The following is a 23034-nucleotide window of genomic DNA, read 5'->3' on the forward strand; positions in this document are numbered from 1 at the left end:
TTCATGCCCATGGCAAACGGGGGCACAAAATCCCAGCCAAAGTATTTTCATTCTATAAAAATTAATGTTTGGAAGTGATTCAAACTAACAGTTTCTTGTTTAAAATACATAAACTATGTGAATGACTGCTTTGTTTGTGTCATTTAGAAACATTCACATAATATCATGTTGTTTCAAAAATGTGAAGTATTAACTAATTTGAGTTCAGATACTAGATGTTGAAAATTCAAATGCCAAAAATGTGGCTCTTGTTGTCTCAGGTTACCCTAATTCATTTTGATTTCCGATCAAATTTGTGTTCCTATTTATCTAAACTTTCATCGGTGCAGAGTTCAGCTGAGAAGCTTGTGCTGTTAACAATGGCACTTGCTAAATCTGAATATGCACTTCAATTCCATGCATAGAATTAACGCATAGACCCCAAGTATTATTAGACAGTGCCATTTGTTGCTGAACTATATACCCAGTAGTCAAAAGAGAAAGTGCTGGAAAATCTCAGCAGGTCTGGCAGCATCTGTAAGGAGAGAAAAGAGCTGACGTTTCGAGTCCAGACGACCGCTTTGACAAAGGGACATCTGGACTCGAAACGTCAGCTCTTTCCTCTCCTTACAGATGCTGCCAGACCTGCTGAGATTTTCCAGCATTTTCTCTTTTTTGTTTCAGATTCCAGCATCCGCAGTAATTTGCTTTTATATACCCAGTAGAATTGTTTAGAAAGTAATTGGTTTAATTTCGTGCACTTTGAAAGGTGGTAAGAGCTGAAGTCTGGTAGTCATATTAACAGAAGTTCAGTCAATTAGAAGTACAGCAGCAAATGTTGCAGCGCAGAGTTTGAGCAAATGTATAATATATTTGCTAAGAAAGCTTGGATATGAATTTATATTGACTTCCTGGTCTATTTAATCATGCAGCAATTCAGTTTGAACAAAAATGGATGAAATGGAACTAAAGCAGGCCGGGGATTCTTCCAAATAAATTCTAAATGTTGAATTTGCATAAAAGCTGGAGTAACTCCCGCTGGTTATTTCAGCAGCATTTTCAAAATTAATCTCCCACGCTCTGTGCACTGTAGAGTGCCCTAGCTTGATTCACTCTGAAAATCTGTGGGCGGGCACTATTCCTGTCCAAGTGGCTGACAGCATAGCGCTGAGTGGGCCACTGCGTATGTGCTGATCTGTCAGAGCAGAGATCGGCACATGCGCAGTGGCCCGCACTGACAGCCTCCCAATCGCTGGCCAGCTCAATCGCTGGCCAGCACAGCAACACTGCATTGCTTGGTTGCAGCGCCCCTCAAAACCCCCCCCCCCCCCCCCCCGGATCACTAACCACTCCGGGCTAGCCCCGGCTCCCCTCGACTTTTGGACAGTGCTGGGGGCTAGGCTCACACTGCCAGGCTGGTAATGCCCAGGGGGCACCCCCCTCTTCCACACCTCTAACCCTCTGGGGAGTCTCCATACTATGATATTTTATTATTATATTATAGTGAACATTTTAAACTCATTAGCGGGCCCAGAAACTTCAGTCCTGGGCCGACTAATGAGATTAAAATGCTCATTATAACATTTAAATCAGCTCTCTGCCAATTTCCAGCTGACAACGCCGGAAATCCAGCCCTGGAGACTTGCGGAGGCCATGGCACCCGCTAAACGGCCTCCGCTGCTGTCTCCCGGCCTGCTGTGCTGCTGGAGCTGTGCAGCGGGCTGGGAAAATGCCCCTCCACAGATGTAACACAAATGTTCAGCATTGTAAATATGTTGTGGCTCCAATTGGAATTCTATAGAAAGACTAGTGAAGTAGTTTGTAACAGTTCATTTCTGTGCTTTGATCAATAAGCATTTATTTGACATCAGCCTACTGTTTGGTTAAAATGGGAGCCACATTTTGCTATCCGAAAAAAAGTACAAGGGATTTTTTTTCTTATTTCAGAATCTGCTCAATTTGAAGCCGAATTAGATAGGTTACTAGGACTTGATCTGAAATAAGCATTCTTGAAATGATAGAATTAGAGACTTTTGTCGCTTTCTTAACTTTTTTTGCAACCATGGCAGAACTTCAGTCTATAAGTAACTCATTGGCTGTAAATGGGTTTGGATATCCTTATGATACGAGAAGTTGCTATCCAAATGAAATTCTTTCTTTGGTTGGGGAAGGGTAGTTTTGTTTCTTTGAAATGTGTGTTATTAATATGTTATGGAAAAATCTTGTGAATTTTGAGAGAAAAGTATTTAAATGCAACACACTTGATTAACCGTTTCAAAATGTTGTTGAAATCTATCAAGTAAAACCATATGCTGCAACAGGAAAGTACGCTATTGAATTACAGCGATTAAATATTGACTGCTTGCACCAAGTTGGTAACTTCATTACAGAGTTCTGCACATTTGAGTCCTCCTTCCAAATAAAATATGAGTTTCCTGAACTCCTGAGAGTTGGAGCTTAATGAAAGACTACGTACATCATGTATATACAATATGGAAAACAATTTTACAAGTAACATTGCATACTGACAGTGTTATTATTTGTTGGTCTCCAGTTAAGGTCTCTGGAGTGTTTTGTTTTGCTCTTTGGAATCTGAGACCTGTTGAACATAAATTGAAAAATGCATTCTTATTCACAGGCGATCACTCAGACACAACATCGCGTTGGAACTATTACCTAGTGGTTTTCTCAGCCAGAACTGCACACCATCATCAGATGGGGTCAAGAAGGATGATGGTATGAGTAGAACCTTCAACTCCTTCTATGGAAAATGTCATTCTGCACTTAGCACCTAGTGTAGACCCTTCCTTTTCTTAAAGAAAGAGAAAATGTAGGGGCTAAAAGTACAGTATGTAAAGCAGTGTGTGGTTTTCAAACCTCTCATTTATAGGGAATATTATAACACTCAATTCTGGCATCTTGGACATGTACCATTTGCCTCTCGTTGAGCCCATGCCTTAAGCTGCCTTAACTCTAAACTCTGTATTTCCCTTCCTAAACCTATCTCTCTCCTTTAAAGTGCTCTGACCAAGTTTTCGCCCTAACATGTTCTTACAAGGCTTGATATCAGATACTGTTCCTATGAAGAGGCGTTTTGTTATGTTAAAGACACTATATAAAAGCAAGTTGTTCTACCTGATTTGTTCAGTTTCCACGTACAAATAGTCATGACCCTGACACCATTTGGGGAAATTACTTTAAAAACTGTTTTTACTGGTCTAATTAAACTTTGTTGCATTATGGTCTCAATTTGAGACAAACTATTAGAAAAGACTACATATCTTGGAAATTTGGAATAAAAACAGAAAATGCTGGAATACAGGCCGGTGAGCCTTACATCAGTGGTAGAGAAATTATTGGAGAGGATTCTTCGAGACAGGATTTATTTCCACTTGGAAATAAGTAGACGTATTAGTGAGAGGCAACATGGTTTTGTGAAGGGGAGGTCATGTCTTATGAACTTGATCGAGTTTTTTGAGGAAGTGACAAAGATGATTGATGAGGATAGGGCCGTGGATGTTGTCTGCGTGGACTTCAGTAAGGCCTTTGACAAGGTCCCTCATGGCAGACTGGTGCAGAAGGTGAAGTCGCTTGGGATCAGAGGTGAGCTGGCAAGATGGACACAAAACTGGCTCAGTCAAAGAAGACAGAGGGTAGCAGTGGAAGGGTGCGTTTCTGAATGGAGGGCTGTGACAAGTGGCATTCCTCAGGAATCAGTGCTGGGACCGTTGCTGTTTGTAATATATATAAATGATTTGGAGGAAGATGTAACTGGTTTGATTAGTAAGTTTGCGAACGACACAAAGGTTGGTGGATTTGTGGATGACAATGAGGACCATCAGGGGATACAGCAGGATATAGATTGGTTGGAGACTTGGGCAGAGAGATGGCAGATGGAGTTTAATGTGGACAAATGTGAGGTAATGCATTTTGGAAGGTCTAATACAGATAGGAAATATACAGTAAATGGCAGAACCCTTAAGAGTATTGATAGGCAAAGGGATCTGGGTGTACAGGTACACAGGTCACTGAAAGTGGCAATGCGGGTGGAGAAGGTAGTCAAGAAGGCATACGGCATGCTTGCCTTCGTCGGCCGGGGCATTGAGTATAAAAATTGGCAAGTCGTGTTGCAGCTTTATAGAACCTTAGTTAGGCCGCATTTGGAATATAGTGTTCAATTCTGGTCGCCACACTACCAGAAGGATGTGGACGCTTTGGAGAGGGTACAGAAAAGATTTACCAGGATGTTGCCTGGTATGGAGGGCATTAGCTATGAGGAGAGGTTGGAGAAACTTAGTTTGTTCTCACTGGAACGATGGAGGTTGAGGGGTGACCTGATAGAAGTCTACAAGATTATGAGAGGCATGGACAGAGTGGATAGTCAGAAGCTTTTTCCCAGGGTGGAAGAGTCAATTACTCGGGGGCACAGGTTTAAGGTGCGAGGGGCAAGGTTTAAAGGAGTTGTGCAAGGCAGATTTTTTACACCGAGAGTATGGGTGCCTGGAACCCGTTGCCGCCGGAGGTAGTGGAAGCGGATACGGTAGTGACTTTTAAGGGGCGTCTCGACAAATACATGAATCGGATGGGAATAGATGGATATGGTCCCCGGAAGGGTAGGGGGTTTTAGTTCAGTCAGGCAGCATGGTCGGTGCAGGCTTGGAGGGCCGAAGGGCCTGTTCCTGTGCTGTAATTTTCTTTGTTCTTTGTACTTAACAAGTCAGGCAGCAACTGTGGGGAGAGAAGCAAGTTAACTTTTGTGACCTTTCATCAGAACTGGTCTATCCCCAAAGAAGTTCTCCGTCCTGCTGAGAATTTTCAGCATTTTCTGGTTTGATATCAATTTTCCTATTCTTTCTCCTTTCCAATCACAGACCACAAGTTTCTCTTGCATTCACTCCATATAATTTATGTTACTGCTACTCAAAATTTTTCACCTTGCGTCCCAAGGACTGCAGAAATTTTAGAACTGCAAAGATTTAAAGTTTGGTCTTTTTTGAGAAAAGTCTGTGATGAAGTTTCACGTGCCTCGCCTGTTCAAGACTGATTTCAGCTACGCAGACATTGTTCATTCAAAGTTGGGGGAAATTTCCACTCTCCCAAAGACCCACTATATCAGCTTGCCAATACAGAAACCTTTCTCTGGCAAAAGATAACTTAGATGAAGAAAGCAACTAATAATGCCAACCTCATCAAAAATAAAGACAGTAACTCTTCTTTCCCACGCTTTGAACGAATAATAAATCTTAGCAGGTTCCCAGAAAGGACCTGCCACCAAACCCATCTGGATGTGCTCGACAGCAGCAGGAGGTAACTGCAGAGAAAGACAAAAATGGCTATGTTCTGTTGCGCTCCCAAACTTGGTGAAAGACTTCTCAGACCAAGGCTTTTTTTTTAAAAAACCACTAAGCCAATGTGATGATCTGCAAAGGAACTACTGTACAGTTCCAGAATCTCTCAAATTGATAAATAGGATTCCGATGTGATGATGTGGACTCACATTACTTGTCCTGAATTACTTGTAATGAAGAAAATGTTTTTTTTTGCAAATCATCCAGAAATTGTACAAAAGAGAGAAAGCCTTTTTTTATGTTTAAAAACGTAACCTAGATCTTTTATGAAAAAAAGGGAAAGCAGAATAGGAGCACTTTACATTCAAAGTAAACCTTACGAGTTTGTGCCACATCTGTAATAATGTTGTGCTTAATATATGTGGAAAATTACCACGCAGTGAAGAAACTGCCTATTGCTTTAGAATATGTACTTAATGCATTTTGACCACACCCTCTCCTCGCAACCTGAAAATGGGGAATAATAAACTGTCCCACACCTGTTGGACCATGAATTTAAAAGTTACATAGGTGAGCACCTGCAAGTTTCATCTCCTTCTGCACTGCCAAAAGGTGGTGAATGTGAGAAGTTGTGGGAAAATAGTGGTAATACGATTGAAAATTAAAGTTGATTTTGTATAAGCAGAAATATGTGGATAATGCAATATTAGACCAGTGTATAGTTTATAGATGCATTTAACTTTGTAATCTCTGACTGGAGGTAATGGGTGAATTGTGAAATTGTAGGGTGTGGCATAGATTTACTAGGAGGAATTCTGCCAAGCCTGGCGGGTTCAATGACGGGAGGCCCAAAATTCAGTTTCATGCTGGTGTAAATTTCCCACAGGATCTTCCGCTGATGTCCGCTATGATAGAGCACCCGGATGCAAACTGATTGAGGTCAGGTCCAGAACAGTTTACCGCCAGCCTCCACAGTGGGAAACACTCCACGTTCCCGCTCTGCCTCAGAGCACAGATGGGAGAATTCCACCCATTGTTGCATGCCAGTGTTATATTCTGTATCTATCGTCATGATACCCAGTATTCTGTAAGCTTTTGTTTTAGTTGTGTCTACTTGAGGTGCTGCTTTTAACCTTGTGAACTTGAAATGCCAAATCATTTGGCTAGAGTGGGGTTAATAAAACTTTAAAGAGATTATAGATTTAGTTAGAATGGATTTGTGATGACTTTTCTTTTTTTCTTAGTTTATTACCAGGCACAATGTACTTTTGGTGAAGGTAGTCCTCAAGTATCACTGGAGTCATTGCAGGGCCCTCTGACCTTCTCTGCTGCAAGTGTTACGTTTCAGTCAACTGCATCAGCTAATCGACGGAAAAGTAAAAGACTAGAAAACAAAGGAGTAGAGAGGTACTTCATCAAATACACTATTAAATTAAGTTATTATACCTGATGGTTAGTAAATCTGTTTATACCTTTTTGTATATATTTGATTTCAAGAATGAGTAACCCACCAATGTGATTTTTATTTTTCAATTTTTGTAATTTAGTTTACTAATAAAATCAGATCATTGCGTAACTGGTTTACCCCCAAAGCACATGTATCAATAAGACAGATTTAAAATTGCAGGGTAAATAACAGCAACAAAAATTCTGTAGCTTTCTGTTGGGTTTATGCTTTTGCAGTCAGTAGATATGTACACACAATTAGTGTCACAAAAAAAATTTAGTAAGCCATAATAGTAGGTATATGATTACCACAATGCACAATTATTCACTCATTACACATGCTGAAAGCGCTGCTTGAGAAATTGTGAACCTGCAATCCTGATTTTTTTTGTCCACTAATTTAAGATTGTGGACTTTGTGCCCACTGCTCTCTGAGTGTCCACTTAAACCATAAAAAAACCATCGGAAGCAGCACAATAATAGATTATCTTCTTCACTTAGCTGGAGCAAAATGAGGAACAATTTCAGGTGATACTTTGCATAAGAAATATAATTGCACAACGTTAAAATGCTAAAGTGACACTTTTCTATACCTTAAATCAAGTCTATTGACAACACTGTTTCTATCTATATCTGTTAATATTTTAAATTTTAGTCTGTGTGGGCTCCCTGTCAGCTTTTCCTATTATAAATTCTTACATCCACATTTGCAGTGGGCAATTTTTAATCTTTAGTTTTTGCATTTTTAGGTTTTAAAATTATTGTTGGGTCTGCTCCAATCTCCATAGCCAATTCAAGGTATTCCGCACTGTTCACATTTCCTAGTTTGCTCAGCTGTTTTCTTTCTCCTAACCTCCAGCCTTGCTTCCAGGCCTCCCTCCATGTACTGCCATATGTTCCTGCTCCCTAATCTTGCTGATATTTATAAAAGTGAGTTTTTGATGATGCCTGCAAACAAGGTAAATTCAGGCAGATTGGGAGCAAATGAAGGCGCACTTGAAGCTCCTCCACCTCCGAATTTACTGACTCTGTGTTCATCAGTCTGTCTCACTAATTCATTCACTCATACAGCATGCGAGTTTTCATATTTATAAGTTGCCTGTGAGAAAGCCAAGTGGTAAAATCATGTATCACACTTCAGTGCAGTAAATTTAGTTTTGTGAACTATTCACTGTTAAGTTTGAGTCCGTTGGTACAGGTACCTCCACTCTGCCTTCCTCCTGGCCTCAGCTTCTCAACCACTCGTTCCCCGAGCTCTCATGCTTTTGTAGTATCTCACTTTGCTTTTTTCAAGCTCACCTTTTCCATTAAACCCACCTCCTATTCCTTTTGAACCCTTTCCACATCCTTCATGTTCTTCAACTTGTCCAAAGTTCGGTTGAACATACCTGCTCATTATGTACATTAATTCCCATATTCTTGTGCTCTACTTTGGCACTCTAGTCCCCAGTAAGACTAAGTCACATCTTTAAAAAGCTGCCTCAAAACACATTTCTTTAACCAAGCTTACGGTCACCTCATTTTTGTCCATTTGGTGTTTGTTTTCTTTATGTCTAACTGAGAGTTGCCTTAGGACATACTTTTAATATTAAGGCAAAATGCCATGCAGTTATTAGTATTTCATTATTAAAATGATATTCCAATGTTTTGATAGTAGAAACAATTGCGTATGCTTTTACTGTTGTTTTGTATTGCAATTTGGAAGTTGTTTTGAGTCTGTTAATTGTTGAAGTTTGTTTTGATGCTGCTGCACTTGAGCCCTTCCTAGATAATCACTGGTACAATTGGAAGACCGTTTTGAGATGGCAATGTTTTCATTTCTGCTAACATAGACCCACTTAGTGAATCTGTTAATTTGTTGCAAGTCAGTATTTGAATGATTTTGTTTTGCCTCATTGGTTGTATTCAGAAATTGCATTTCTCTGAATGAAATTTTTAGCAAGTATTTTAGCCATATTAACCGAGCAAATATCTCCACTCATTTCAGCTGGTCAGTAATGGGACCATTCCAATTATACTAGTTGCCCTGGATTGGAGAGCGAGAAATCACCCTGGGTTTCCAGTTCTGATTGCCAACATTTAAAGTTGGTAACATATTGCTATGAGTACATGTCTGTTCAATTCCAGAGCCCTATGTGCCATATATGTCAGATCCTGCTGGAACTGTGCATGTGATGTAAACACAGGGTCAAGCTTGGGTGGGATGCTTCCCATAAACAAATAGCAAGGTGCCAACTGTGGGAAGTGGTTAGCGCCTTTGTGTAGGAAAGGTGAAGAGAAAGCTGCCAAGGAAATTTTTAAAAATGCTGTTGACAGTAAGAATCTGGAATAATTATTTCCCAACATTTACAAAACTCCATAAACATTTAGAATTTATTTTTCTTGTAGGATGGAGTCTGGAAAAACTAGTTGCTTTTCTCCCAAGCTTAATCGAAAAGGAATGGTCCGCAAATCCTTGCGCTTAAGGTTTAGCCTTGGAAAAAACAGAGACCCAGTAAGTAATTGATGTATTAGCCATTTAAACTAAGTAACGTATTAGGAAAATTAGAGGTAACCTATTGGGAAAACTATGTCTGTTCAATCCAGATGCTCTATGCACCATAAGGGTACATATATCTTTCTCAGATACATGCTATATTGTTGAAAAAGCACATTGTTGAATGTTGTTTTGCATTAAATGAGAAGCCTAACTGGAGACTGTTCTGTGATAGATGCCAAAATGTTCTTCTCACTATCCATCATAAAGTAGAAGCCCAAGTTTTCAAATAACAGATTTACAATGCTGCCTGTTGCCAATCAGGGGTTTGTTATGTTAAACTGATGATATCTGCCTATTTGTTATACTAAGATAATATTGGAGAGACTTTTTGATGTTATTTCCCTTGCTAATGCCCCCATCTTCAACATGTTTGTGACCAGCCAAAGTCCAATTTGAGTTCCCGTTGCTTCCAAATGTTCCTGGTGTAATGCTTTGCTTTAGTGTTAAGACCTGTGCTCCTGATTGAAAACAGATTGCTCAGTTAAGATGGAACTTCTGATCTGGTTGGTAGCATTCTGCATTAAATTAGGCTGGCAAGTATCACGATTGGAAAGTTAAAGGTTATTGGTGACGTCCAATAGGTATTTGATATACAAACAGATGACATTTCCTTCTATGGCATTAGAAGACTAAAAGACCAGAATTTAATTTCTGAGGGAGATGCTGTTGCCAAACCTTTATTTTAGTTTGAGGAAAATATATCTTATAACACAATAAATGCATGCAATTTCCCTGACTGTGCTGTCTGCATATTAAGGGAATTGGGTGGTGGTGTGGGGGGGTCGGGGGAGAGATTGGCACATAATTTTAATAGCTAGGAGCAAACTGAAAACATTTTAGAATTGTGTTTGTTATATTAAAGCAGATTTTAAAAATAAATTATACTGGGCAGCGGAATTGCATTTCTGTTTTTTTAAAACGAGCAACTTCGTTAGAATGACGATGTAGTTGATGGAGATTTTGGTGCATCTTAAAGTTTCAGATTTTTGTTATGCAAAGAAAATATCTTGCTATCAAAGTGCTAATGGCCCCTGCATCTTACATTTTTGAAGTACAATTTATTTGTTCCTTTTATTAATGCTGAAGTCCAATGTTGACAAATAAATCGGCACATTTCTGGATCTATAGGTTACAAGGCTATAATTTTTAGAAAATACAAAGGATTGACGTGGCAAAGCATCAGATTTATGCACACACATCCAGATTTTGAGTAAGCTGCAAAAAAGATGATTACTGTGCATAGCAGTCAGTGAACAATGTTTGGTGGCGTTTTGAGCAGCACCTTACTCTAATTTGGCACCGAATCTAGTGAGTCTTCTCGAGGACATTTACACTGTCAATGAGTAGGGCAAGAAACACCAAGGTTCTTTAACTAATCAGCTGGAAGAATCCTTCACTGAGATGACTGGAGTCTAAACCAGAAAGTATAATTTGATTTAAATCATGTACAGAAAGCAAAATAAAGATTGGGAAAGATGGATGGAATTGAGAGGGTTCAGAGATTAACAGAAAGGAAGAGAAAACTCCATCACTAACTTCTGAAGGAATGAGGCTCCACATTTTTAAATTTTCAGGGCTAGAGACATTATTTGGCAGTGATCATTATCAGTTATCACACCACTAAAAAATGATTTTACTCCTCTATGCACCTGCCTAAACGTGTGTCAGTGGTGGCAAACAAATGGAAAAATACTTAAAGTTAATTTTTTCAATGCTGAATTTGTCGTGCACAATGCAGAGAAGAATGGGGTTTCTCTGGCCACACCCAGACTTCGGTGTTAAAATGTGCTTGCGTGGATGCCCGAAGTTGTTGTTCAGTTGACTCCATAATGACTGACTCTGGTAATATTACTGCAAAATATACTTTTAGCTTTAGAACATAGAACATTACTGCGCAGTACAGGCCCTTCAGCCCTCGATGTTGCGCCGACCAGTGAAACCAATCTAAAGTCCATCTAATCTACACTATTCCAATATCATCCATATGTTTATCCAATGACCATTTAAATGCCCTTAATGTTGGCGAGTCCACTACTGCTGCAGGCAGGGCATTCCACGCCCTTACTACTCTCTGTGTGAAGAACCTACTCCTGGCATCTGTCCTATATCTATCACCCTTCAATTTAAAGCTATGTCCCCTCTTGCTAGCTATCACCATCCGAGGAAAAAGGCTCTCACTATCCACCGTATCTAATCCTTTGATCATCTTGTATGCCTCTATGAAGTCATCTCTTAACCTTCTCTCTAACAAAAACAACCTCAAGTCCCCCAGCCTTTCCTCATAAGACCTTCCCACCATACCAGGCAACATCCTGGTAAATCTCCTCTGCACCCTTTCCAATGATTCCACATCCTTCCTATAATGCGGTGACCAGAACTATACGCAATACTCCAAGTGCGGCCGCACATGACCTCCTGGCTCCGAAACTCAATCCCTCTACCAATAAAAGCTAACACTCCATACGCCTTCTTAACAACCCTATCAACCTGGGTGCCAACTTTCAGGGATCTATGCACGTGCACACCGCGATCTCTCTGTTCATCCACACTACCAAGTATCTTACCATTAGCCCAGTACTCTGTACTTTTCCGCATTGAACTCCATTTGCCACCTCTCAGCCCAGCTCTGCAGCTTATCTATGTCCCTCTGTAACCTGCAACAACCTTCCGCACTGTTCACAACTCCACTGACTTTAGTGTCATCTGCAAACTTACTAACCCATCCTTCTACGTCCTCATCCAGGTCATTTATAAAAATGACAAACAGCAGTGGCCCCAAAACAGATCCTTGCAGTACACCACTAGTAACTGAACTCCAGGATGAACATTTCCCATCAACCACCACCCTCTGTCTTCTTACAGCTAGCCAATTTCTGATCCAAACCGCTAAATCACCCTCAATCCCATGCCTCCGTATCTTCTGCAATAGCTTACTGTGGGGAACCTTATCAAACGCTTTACTGAAATCCATATACACCACATCAACTGCTTTACCCTCATCGACCTCTTTGGTCACCTTCTCAAAGAACTCAATAAGTTTTGTGAGGCATGACCTACCCTTCACAAAACCGTGTTGTCTATCCCTAATCAAATTATTCCTTTCTAGATGATTATAAATCCTATCTCTTATAATCCTTTCCAAAACTTTGCCCACAACAGAAGTAAGGCTCACCGGTCTATAATTACCAGGTTTGTCTCTACTCCCCTTCTTGAATAAGGGGACAACATTTGCTATCCTTCAGTCTTCTGGCACTATTCCTGCAAAAAATGACGACATAAAGATCAAAGCCAACGGCTCTGCAATCTCCTCCCTAGCCTCCCAGAGAATCCTAGGATATATCCCATCCGACCCAGGGGACTTATCTATTTTCACACTTTGCAGAATTGCTAACACCTCCTCCTTATTAACCTCAATCCTGTCTAGTCCAATAGCCTGTATCTCGGTATTCTCGACAACATTGTCTTTTTCCTGCATGAATAATGACGGAAAATATTCACTTAGCACCTCTCCTATCTCTTCAGGCTCCACGCACAACTTCCCACTACAGTAGATAGGGTGAACGGTGGGAAGCTTTTCCCCAGGTCGGTGGTGACGTTCACGAGGGGTCATAGGTTCAAGGTGAAGGGGGGGAGGTTTAACACAGATATCAGAAGGACATATTTTACACAGAGGGTCGTGGAGGCCTGGAATGCGCTGCCAGGCAAGGTGATGGAGGTGGACACACTGGGAACGTTTAAGGCTTATCTAGATAGCCATATGAACGGAGTGGGAATGGAGGGATACAAAAGATTGGTCTAGTTGGACCAGGGAGCGGCATGGGCTTGGAGGGCCGAAGGGCCTGTTCCTGTGCTGTTTTGTTCTTTGTCCTTGACTGGCCCTAATCTTACCCTAGTCATTCTTTTATTCCTGACATACCTATGGAAAGCTTTAGGGTTTTCCTTGATCCTACCTGCCAAAGACTTCTCATGTCCCCTCCTGGCTCTTCTTAACTCTCTCTTTAGGTCCTTCCTGGCTGACTTGTAACTCTCAAGCGCCCTAACTGAGCCTTCACGCCTCATCTTTACATAAGTCTCCTTCTTCCTCTTCACAAGAGATTCAACGTCTTTTGTAAACCACGGTTCCCTCGCTCGACCACTTCCTCCCCGCCTGACAGGTACATACTTACCAAGGACACGCAGTAGCTGTTCCTTGAACAAGCTCCACATTTCAATTGTGCCCATCCCCTGCAGTTTCCTTCCCCAACCTATGCATCCTAAATCTCGCCTAATCGCGTCATAATTTCCTTTCCCCCAGCTATAACTCTTGCCCTTCGGTATATACCTATCCCTTTCCATCGCTAAAGTAAACAAAACCGAATTGTGGTCACTTATCACCAAAGTGTTCACCTACCTCCAAATCTAACACCTGGTCTGGTTCATTACCCAGTACCAAATCCAATGTGAGGTGATTCATTTTGGTAGGACTAATTTAAATGTGGATTACAGGGTCAAAGGTAGGGTTCTGAAGACTGTGGAGGAACAGAGAGATCTTGGGGTCCATATCCACAGATCTCTAAAGGTTGCCACTCAAGTGGATAGAGCTGTGAAGAAGGCCTATAGTGTGTTAGCTTTTATTAACAGGGGGTTGGAGTTTAAGAGCCGTGGGGTTATGCTGCAACTGTACAGGACCTTGGTGAGACCACATTTGGAATATTGTGTGCAGTTCTGGTCACCTCACTATAAGAAGGATGTGGAAGCGCTGGAAAGAGTGCAGAGGAGATTTACCAGGATGCTGCCTGGTTTGGAGGGTAGGTCCTATGAGGAAAGGTTGAGGGAGCTAGGGCTGTTCTCTCTGGAGCAGAGGAGGCTGAGGGGAGACTTAATAGAGGTTTATAAAATGATGAAGGGGATGGATAGAGTGAACGTTCAAAGACTATTTCCTTGGGTGGATGGAGCTATTACAAGGGGGCATAACTAGGGTTCATGGTGGGAGATACAGGAAGGATATCAGAGGTAGGTTCTTTACGCAGAGAGTGGTTGGGGTGTGGAATGGACTGCCTGCAGTGATAGTGGAGTCAGACACTTTAGGAACATTTAAGCGGTTATTGGATAGGCACATGGAGCACACCAGGATGATAGGGAGTGGGATAGCTTGATCTTGGTTTCAGATAAAGCTCGGCACAACATCGTGGGCCGAAGGGCCTGTTCTGTGCTGTACTGTTCTGTGTTCTAATGTGGCCTCGCCTCTTGTTGGCCTATCTACATACTGTGTCAGGAAACCCTCCTGCACACATTGGACAAAAACTGACCCCTCTAAAGTACTCGAACTATAGCTTTTCCAGTCAATATTTGCAAAGTTAAAGTCCCCCATAACAACTACCCTGTTGTGGCTTTTGCTACCAAATAAACCTGTTGGACTTTAACCTGGTGTTGTTAAAATTCTTACTGTGTTTACCCCAGTCCAACGCCGGCATCTCCACATCATGACTTTCACTCCTATCCAGAATCATCTTTGCAATCCTTTCCTCTACATCTCTGGAACTTTTCAGAGGCCTATAGAAAACTCCCAACAGGGTGACCTCTCCTTTCCTGTTTCTAACCTCAGCCCATACTACCTCAGTAGACAAGTCCTCATCAAACGTCCTTTCTGCCACCGTAATACTGTCCTTGACTAACAATTTCCACTCCATCTGACGAAGGAGCTGCGCTCCGAAAGTTAATGGTATTTGCTACAAATAAACCTGTTGGACATTAACTGGTGTTGTTAAAACTCTTACTGTGTTCACCCCAGTCCAACGCCGGCATCTCCACATCTTGACTAACAATGCCACATCTCCACCTCTTTTACCACCTTCCCTGCTCTTACTGAAACATCTAAACCCCGGAACCTGCAACAACCATTCCTGTCCCTGCTCTATCCATGTCTCCGAGATGGCCACAGCATCGAAGTCCCAGGTACCAACCCATGCTGCAAGTTCACCCACCTTATTCCGGATGCTCCTGGCATTGAAGTATACACACTTCAAACCACCTTCCTGCCTGCCGGTACACTCCCGTGACGTTGAAACCTTATCTATGACCTCACTACTCTCAACCTCCTGTACACTGGAGCTACAATTCAGGTTCCCATCCCCCTGCTGAATTAGTTTAAACCCTCCCGAAGAGCATTAGCAAATTTCACAACATTTGCATTGTATCCCAGAATGTATCCTTACTGTGTTTACAGAAGTTACTTACAAAGGGTTCTGCTGGTGAGCAAGCCAGTAATTTCAACCTTGGGTTATGTATATTGCATTGTTTCAAGTTAAATGTTATATTAATATTTTAATTTTGCACAGAATACTTTATCCTCCGGAGCCCCAGCACCAAATGGATCAGAAAACATTGGCTGGCGACTGGCAAATCAGCGCGACGTTCACAACTACAACTGGTTCTCAGCGGAAGATCTCCCATCTACCCCAGTTGTAAGACCGAGAAATACAAAAGGTAAATGTTGGTAAAATTCAACACGTATTTTCATCATGCACCTCTCACACCTAGCATGATGGTTTTGGGAAAGTCATGTGCTGAATACAAAAATGTGGCAGTGGTGCAAGCGGTTTCCTTATTATATAAAGACCCAGATCTTCATTTCTTTGTAATTTTATTTATCCTCAGTTGAAAGATTGTTGCTTCTTGAGTTGGACCATTATATGGCTAAAATGTTTTTGTTAAGTACAGCTGTACTTGGGATGGAATCCAATTCCACTAGAATCTTAAGTGAAAATAATTTAGGGTGTTTTAACCTTGTGCCCAGTAGGTACAGATTTGGCAAACAAGATTGTCCACAATTTTTCATATTTTGCACTTTATTGCTATTTGGTCAGATAAACTGGCAAAATAAATATTTTGAGGTTGGGACATAGAGGGAACTTTACTCCATGTGTGGCAGGATCTTGATCTGCAAGTGTTGACACTAGGAGGTGGGAGGAAGAGGGAAAATATTCACATGGGTGAACGGTTGGAATCGGAGTGGTGGGGTTTGAAGTTCAAGCGCATCAGGCAGCCGACTTCAGTCTGTCAACTTCCAGGTCTTGCTGAGATTAGAGTAGGGAGGCTCCCAGGAGGTATGTTGGCATTTTAAATATGTTACTGAGACTGAAGGTCGCAGATTTAACCTGCTTTGCAGGGTCAGCTGTGACCCAGGCCTTGGGAAACCCAGTAGTTGCAGCAGGGTGAGGACAGCTTTGGTGAGAAGGCAAGTGACTTTCTGGCACGCTTTGTGGGCCAGGAAGAACTGGACTGCTTCCAGGAACCCTATCCCCCACTCCCCTCCAGATTGCTCCCTGCTTGAAGATATTGTTTCATGGATGGCAAGCAGGTGACTCTTCACAGGGAAACGGAAAACATTTTTTCACTGGACTACTGATCTAGTACTTAAATAAGCTACCCATCTTCTTGCTACTGCATTGCTTGGAAGAGAAGAGTGACTTTAAAGAGGGGAGATCCTGTTGTTTGCAAATGTGGATTTTCTTTCAGTAAAGTATTTTTAACACACTCAGCTAAGTACGTTCCTTCTGGTCTCATAATTAGCTTAGTTTCATTCACATAATGGTGTACCAATATTCATTAACTTTCAAGGATAGAAACAAAAAAATGCTGTGTGAAACATGATGCCATGCTCCCAACATGGTAGGCCATTTAAACTGCTCATGATTCCTGGCTACATAATAGGTGTTAGGCATCTTTTAGGTTACGTGTTCTTTTTGCTATTATTTCTCATTGCTCCTTATGCTGAAGCATATAATTTAAAACTGGGCTTTATAATCACTCTTTGATTCCTTTCAGGCTCAAAGCGCATAAGTAAATCTGAAGAAAATCTTCTCACTCCAGTGTGCAATAAAGACATTCATCGAATGTCTTGGAATGGTGCCAGTCCTACAGAGTACCAAGTAACTTGTAGCCATTCCAATATGGAAACCCCATTAGATTGTTACCTAAATTCCAGGAGTTCTCAATCGGAACCTGCCCTCGTCATTGGAAAACCACCCGCCATACCAGGGGATTTCCGGAACCAGTGTGCCTCTCTCAAAAATAGTGGAGGTTCTTTAAGTGAGGATGCAAGCATTGGGACTGGAGAAACTGTGTTGAAAATGAAAAGGGCATTTTCTGAATCGGGGAGTGACATGTGTTCAGCAATTGGAGACCATAAACCTTCCACCGTGAATAATTTGTATAAAAGTGACTCGCTTCTCCAGACTCAAAATGTGGCTGCCTCTCAGAAACCTGATGGCCCATTCGGAGATCTGTCAGATCAAAAATGTTCACACTCTGAATTACCATCCCAACAAGTTTCTGAAATACAGCATCACAATGCCAAAATAGATTCCTGCTCAACAGACATGATCACAGCACGTGGCATGAACCGTAATCTAAAATGCATTAGTAATTTGGATCAGCAAGATGTAAATGGAGCTGCAATTCTACAAGACAAATACATGTGTTTCCTACCTTCAGATGCTGATCATCGTAATCTAAACAAAACCCAAAAATCCCTTAAGTCTGTTGCAGTATTTTCATTCGCAGAACAGCCATCTGCTGATCAGGTGCCATCAAATTATAAAGAATTGAAAGAACAGGAGGACAATAGCATTCCTGTAGAAAAGGTAATTGCACCAAATTCTGTAGACCCCAATGATAAACATCATCCCTCTGAATTGCACCAGCCTGTGCTTTTAACTAATGAATTGGAACCTACTTTAAATAAGAGGGATGACAATTTGCTATCTACAGATGGAACTCTGGCCTTGGAGTTCCCTTCAAAGATGCTTACTTTGGATGCTCCTTTGAGGAAGATTTCAGAAGAAGTTGTAAAGGAGACTGAATGTGGTCATCACAAAGTGGTTGAACATATTCAGTGGTTTAATAGTCTTTCATTGAATGATCAGAACCCAAAACACAAAATTGTCCCATCACCTTTAAAGTTCAAGCGTACCCCAGTTCGCCAGTCTATTAAAAGGATGAATTCACTATTGTATGGAAGTGACAAATCAGTAGCAACTAGGACCAGATCATGTAAGATGACAGTTGACTCACCGATGGTTAAGTCAGTAAGTCATAAAAGTGCTCCGCCGTTTAATCCAAATTCATTTCCATTCACACACAATACAGGTGTAAAGCAAGACAAACGCAGAAGTGATGTACACCAAAGTAATTTATTTGTTGAAGGATTTTGCAAAACCAAACCAGCAACACAAGCACAGCATTCTGCTGCCTTTCAGCAAGAGTGTTTAGTCAGACAGCAGAAGAATTCATCTGACCAGAATATTAACCAGTCAGTTTTTGTAGATTTGACGAATGGGAAAATGTCAAGAATCCATCAAGTTGATTGTGTGCTGCCAAAGCATAGTGTAATTATTGAAAAAATGTCTTGCGTAACTCCAGAAAAAGCCATTTGTAATTCTGTGTTGCGTAAAGTTTCAGAAAAAGTGAAGCATCGTTATAAAGGTTCACCAAAGTGTCCCATATCATCAGCAAAACTCACAACTAAAGCCATAGACCTATAAATGTGTGGGATCAGATAATTCTGTTGTCACTCTTCATTGCTGCTGTTTAATGTCTCTAATTGCACAAGTTGAGCTAAAGTTAGTTTCAACGTTTGACATTCAGGTTACAATTACTTGGTATGCTGGAATTTGATAAAAACTAAATTAAGTAACTATTGTCCAATGTATAATCAACAGTTTGTGTACTCGGGTATTTTCCCATTGTATGTATTTCCGTGTGCTTTGCAGTAGTGTGTGCCATACAGCTGAGTTCTTGCCCTTTTGCTTTGAATGGTATCAAGCAACTAATAATTGTCATATTTTGTGGCGGCAGCTTTCTTATAACTATGTTTTTTTAATGTTTTTTTAAATTCACTACTGAGTAAATTTCAAAGACTTGTTAACATTCAACTTAGTGGAATGATGAAGAATTGAAATTCCTTTTGAAACTTAACTGTAAAGATTTTAAAGTAATGAATCACTGTAAACATTCACCTGCTTCCCAATAGTGTCCAAAATGGTGCTAATGAGTACAGTAGGTCGACTAGCTTGCTGGATTTTTTTTGTCATGCTGATTCTATTTAAAAAGATTTCTGACTGTACATTGAAATCTCTTACTCTTCCAGAAATCCCATTAAGCACCTTTAGTTTATTGTACTGTAATTTTACAAGTATATTATACTGTAGTTTATATTCATTTAAATGAACAGGAATATTTTAAGTTGTCCTCTATAAATTAAGATTAATGTGTTTAATTATGAAATACACATGTAAAGTTGACTGTCTCAACTTATTACTACCAATCCTATTGGGTTGGGTTTGACTTAATACTGCCATTGTTCCAATGAAATCATTGTCGCTGATTTGAGCATAAATGTAAACAGTAAAAAAATTGTTCACTCGTACTCTGAATTTTTTTTGAGCAGATGTGTACATGTTTGCAGCATTTGACTTCAGTGGAGCAGAATTCAAAATAAAATATTCCCTTCTATTTGCAGTGCAATTGTTGTTTTTAAAAAAATGTTGTACTGGTTTGCAGTGCAGTCGAGGAGAATGGTGGGACAAACAAAGCCAGAACTCACTGGATGACAGTGTTAGTGGTAAGATGAAACAGAAAAGGGGTGCCTTTGACAAACGTAAGGAATTTGGGCACGCACTTGACAATGAATAAACGGCGAGGCTAGTCAACTTGTAACAAGTCAGATTTATTCAGTATAAAAGTTAACAAAACTAGGCAGTAATTTACCAGCTTTACTTCCTGTTTTAACCATGGATAGCGGTGCATTGCATGGATCATCACGTGGTCTTCTCTTCATAGTTTTGTCTTTCAAGCTTCTCAGGTTAACCCTTGGTATCCTTTGCTGTGACCATGGTTTTTGGCTCAATGCTTTTATATTGTTTCCAGTGCCAGAGTCTCCCTGATGTGATGTGCTTTGTACTTAGTGGGATTAAGATAATCCTGGCCCTTTGCCAGGATGATGCGATTTATACATGCTGTCAGTGACAGATCAATTCAAACACTAGCTCAGCGTGTCCTTATGGTTACACAAGTCATTTCAGCTAGCATGAACAGCTTACAGTAAATGCAGTTTTCAGTCAAAAGTTTTATCCAGAGCTAAAGATCCACCATTTAAAATCAAATATATACTTTATTTCCCCACAGAGATGTCAGGTTGTTAATACAAGTGTGAACCAAACTGAATATAGGATGTTATAGAGTCATAGAGATTTACAGCATGGAAACAGGCCCTTCGGCCCAACTTGTCCATGCCGCCCTTTTTTTTTAAAAACCCCTAAACTAATCCCAATTGCCCGCATTTGGCTCATATCCCTCTATACCCATCTTACCCATGTAACTATCTAAATGCTTTTTAAAAGATAAAATTGTACCCGCCTCTACTACTACCTCTGGCAGCTTGTTCCAGACACTCACCACCCTCTGTGTGAAAAAATTGCCCCTCTGGACACTTTTGTACCTCTCACCGTAAACCTATGTCCTCTAGTTTTAGACTCCCCTACCTTTGGGAAAAGATATTGACTATCTACCTTGTCTATGCCCCTCATTATTTTATAATGCCCCTCGTTATTTTATAGATCTCTATAAGGTCACCCCTCAGCCTCCTACGCTCCAGAGAAAAAAGTCCCAGTCTATTCAGCCTCTCCTTATAACTCAAACCATCAAGTCTCGGTAGCATCCTAGTAAATCTTTTCTGCACTCTTTCTAGTTTAATAATATCCTTTCTATAAATAGGGTGACAAGAATTGCACACAGTATTCCAAGTGTAGCCGTACCAATGTCTTGGAAAACTTCAACAAGTCGTCCCAACTCCTGTATGTTCAGAGGGGAAGTGAAAAAAGAGGGTATAAAAAGAGACTGGCAACTAAACAAAAGAATCCAAATGTCATCTTTAGGCATGTAAATAGTAAAAGTGGAGTAGGGCCAATTAGGGACCAAAGAGTGAATTTTCACATGGAGGTAGTGGGCATGATGAGGTATTTGATGATTTGTAAATTTGATGATCTATATTTACTAAGGAACAATACGCTATTCAAGTCATTGCGAAAGAGAAGGTAATTGAGACACAGGATGAGATAAAATTGCTAAAGAAAAGAATATGTGCACACATTGCACCTGTTTCAACTGAACAAAATAGGTGGCCGCCATTTTTTGGTCAAGGCATTGCCCTGGGGAATGAACTCATCAGTTAACCTGCCTGGTTTGATTTTAAACAAAGCTTGTACTTCACTGTGAGTCACCCATTAATTGGTTCATTTTCCATGGCAAGGCTGCCAATGAGATTCCACTTACAACCAATCGACACTCTTATGAAGTATAAATTGTTGTTCCCTTTAGATTTGGTATTCTTGTGAATGTCCTGATGAGTGCAAGACAAAAAGCTTCAATATTGCTTTTTTCAGCTAAACCCAAAAACGAGGTATTAGAAAACTGGCTGTACTTGGCTGATAAGTCACCAGAACCAGATCATAAAATCCCTACAGTATAGAAGGAGACCATTCGGCCCATTGACAATGATCCCACCCAGACCCTATCCCTGTAAGCCCACGTATTTATACTGCTAATCCCATGACACTAAGGGACAATTTATCATGTCCAATCTACCTAACCTACGTATCTTTGGAGTGTGGGAGGAAACCGGAGCACCCAGGGAAGCCCACAGAGACACGGGGAGAATGTGCAAACTTCACACAGACAGTTACCCGTACCAGAATTGAACCCGGGTCCCTGGCAATGTGAGGCAGCAGTCCTAACCACTGCGCCATTGCTGCATCCAAGGATATGAGGGAAAATAACGGTGGAAATTGCAGAAGCACTGACCCCAAGCTTTCTTGGATAAATGGGTGGTTCCAAAGGACTGGAGAATTGCAAATGTTAAGAATAATGCCAGGCCAGTTAGATTAACTCAATGGTGGGAAAACTTTGAGAAACAGTGAAGTGTGCATTAGGTGTGCACTTCAATGTCCACAGGAAAATGACAGGGAACCAAGATAGGAATATGGTGCTAAAGAAAGAAATGCTTGTGGTTTTATGCTAATAAATTTATAATTAGACACAAGGCGATAAAGTAAGTTGAAGTAACTGCGTGATCATTAGTGCGGAATGGTCTTTTCTGAATTGACTGAAGTGCAGAATTGAGAGAGTGCTGCACAGCTGGAGGTGCCTAGTCAATCTTGGATGGGCATAATAGATCCTGTGGCAATATTTTGTAGAGGAATGGGGGGAGTTGGTCCCAGTGTCCTGACCAACACTCCCTTGTCAACCAACTTCACACAAACATGAGTCAGTTATTCATCACATTGCTGTTTGTGAGACCTCGGTGTGTCCTCATTCGCTGTTACATTTCCTACTTCAAAGCTGAAAGTCTCCTGCATTGTGAAGTTTCTGTGAAAGCAATGACAAACATTTCCAAAGTACTTCATTAGATGCAATGGACTTTGGGACAATGAGTTGAAAGGCACTTTTTCCTTTGTGTTCTTAAGGTCAATTATATATGAAATCATTAATTTGGTTAAGATGCCTAACTTGTCTGGCTTAAGATTTTCTTTCTATAATTAAGAATTGATCATGTGGTCCTGTTCATTATGTATATATAATTATATAGAAAACTGTGCTGTTAAATTTGCAATCATAAAATGTTCAGAATTAAGTCTTAGAACTCCATGAGGATTGTTAACTATTCCATTACGCCTCTAAAGTCAGGCGCATTGGTAGCTCTGTGTCAATAGATGGTGGGTTCAAGTCTCACTCCAGATACTTGAG

At 40.7% G+C, this 23034-nt stretch overlaps 1 protein-coding gene across 2 annotated transcripts in view; it reads left to right on the plus strand.

Moving 5' to 3' along the window:
* Nucleotides 1-19751, plus strand: part of arhgap11a (Rho GTPase activating protein 11A) — a 43065-nt gene extending 23314 nt beyond the window's left edge. Inside the window, exons 9-13 of one of the 2 annotated variants that reach the window (XM_078233294.1) lie at nt 2618-2715; nt 6512-6674; nt 9102-9207; nt 15570-15717; nt 17059-19751. In XM_078233294.1, the coding sequence (XP_078089420.1) occupies nt 2618-2715; nt 6512-6674; nt 9102-9207; nt 15570-15717; nt 17059-18776 (2233 nt within the window). In that variant the 3' untranslated portion in view covers nt 18777-19751. The remainder of the gene's footprint in view (nt 1-2617; nt 2716-6511; nt 6675-9101; nt 9208-15569; nt 15718-17058) is intronic. The other variant, XM_078233295.1, reaches the window with a different exon arrangement.
* The last annotated feature ends 3283 nt before the right edge of the window (nt 19752-23034 follow it).

The sequence above is a fragment of the Mustelus asterias genome, chromosome 18 (genome assembly GCF_964213995.1).
Source record: "Mustelus asterias chromosome 18, sMusAst1.hap1.1, whole genome shotgun sequence".
Lineage (NCBI taxonomy): Eukaryota > Metazoa > Chordata > Chondrichthyes > Carcharhiniformes > Triakidae > Mustelus > Mustelus asterias.